The 883-nt window shown below is 66.6% G+C and overlaps 1 protein-coding gene across 1 annotated transcript in view; it reads left to right on the top strand.

Annotated features, from left to right (window-relative positions):
- Positions 1 to 426: 426 nt before the first annotated feature.
- LOC104413389 (beta-arrestin-1) overlaps positions 427 to 883 on the top strand; it is a gene marked incomplete at its 3' end in the record, with an annotated part of 5,180 nt that continues 4,723 nt past the window's right edge. Inside the window, exons 1-2 of the mRNA XM_010024365.1 lie at positions 427 to 517; positions 735 to 779. Of these exons, the coding sequence (XP_010022667.1) occupies positions 427 to 517; positions 735 to 779 (136 nt within the window). The remainder of the gene's footprint in view (positions 518 to 734; positions 780 to 883) is intronic.

The raw sequence follows: 883 nt of genomic DNA, 5'->3' as shown, positions 1-883 counted from the left end.
TCCCAGGATGATCCCATCCCAGATCCCAGGAGCAGGGAATGGGCTCCTCCGCAGTCCCAAAGGTGCCCGGAGCAGTGGGACGGGAAACTGAGGCACAGCAGGAGTGGGGGGGCTGGCACCAGGGCCTGGAGCTGGCGTCACCTCTCCATCATTCCCTGTATCCCGTGGCATTCCCTGCGGAGGATGCTCCCACTGACCCTTGAGGCCTGTGCCTCAGCTTCCCCGTCAGGACAGAGGCGGGGGGGGGGGCTGTGGGGGGGCGGCGCCGCCCCCCATGGGGTGACCTGGACCCACACGTCCCGCCAGGTCTGAGCACATCTGGATGGGGGTTTCCAGGGGGAGCACGTGGGGACCATGGGGGTGATGGGATGGACCTCAGGGGGTGCTGACCAGATGGGGGGACCCCAGGACACCCCCTGGAGCATCATGGTCCATGTCCCCGTGTTCCTCCTGCAGCTCACTGTCTACCTGGGCAAGAGGGACTTCGTGGACCACATCGACGTGGTGGACCCCGTGGGTACGTGGGGATGGGACTCACTTTGGGGGGGACACATTGGGGTGGGCTCTGTTGGGGGGGAGCAGGAACCCCCCAGGACATGTCCCCATGTGCCACCATGTCCCCTCCACCCAGCCCTGGGCACAGCTCTGGGGCGATGCCTCCACAAAGGGGGGACACGACTTCTCCTGCCCTGTCCCCACCAGCGTGTCCCTGACCCTGTGCTGTTCCCTTGCAGATGGGGTGGTGCTGGTGGACCCCGAGTACCTGAAGGAGAGGAAAGGTAACGGGTCCCTCAGGGGATGTGGAGGTGGCACCGCCGTGGGGTGGGTGGTGGCACCTCTGGGTCCGCCGGGGACAATTTGCAGCCCCTGGTCCCCACGGCGG

Source organism: Nestor notabilis, unplaced genomic scaffold, assembly GCF_000696875.1.
Source record: "Nestor notabilis isolate BGI_N333 unplaced genomic scaffold, ASM69687v1 scaffold4931, whole genome shotgun sequence".
Lineage (NCBI taxonomy): Eukaryota > Metazoa > Chordata > Aves > Psittaciformes > Psittacidae > Nestor > Nestor notabilis.
Note: the sequence above shows the minus strand (reverse complement) of the source record. Positions and strands in the feature narration are given on the sequence as shown.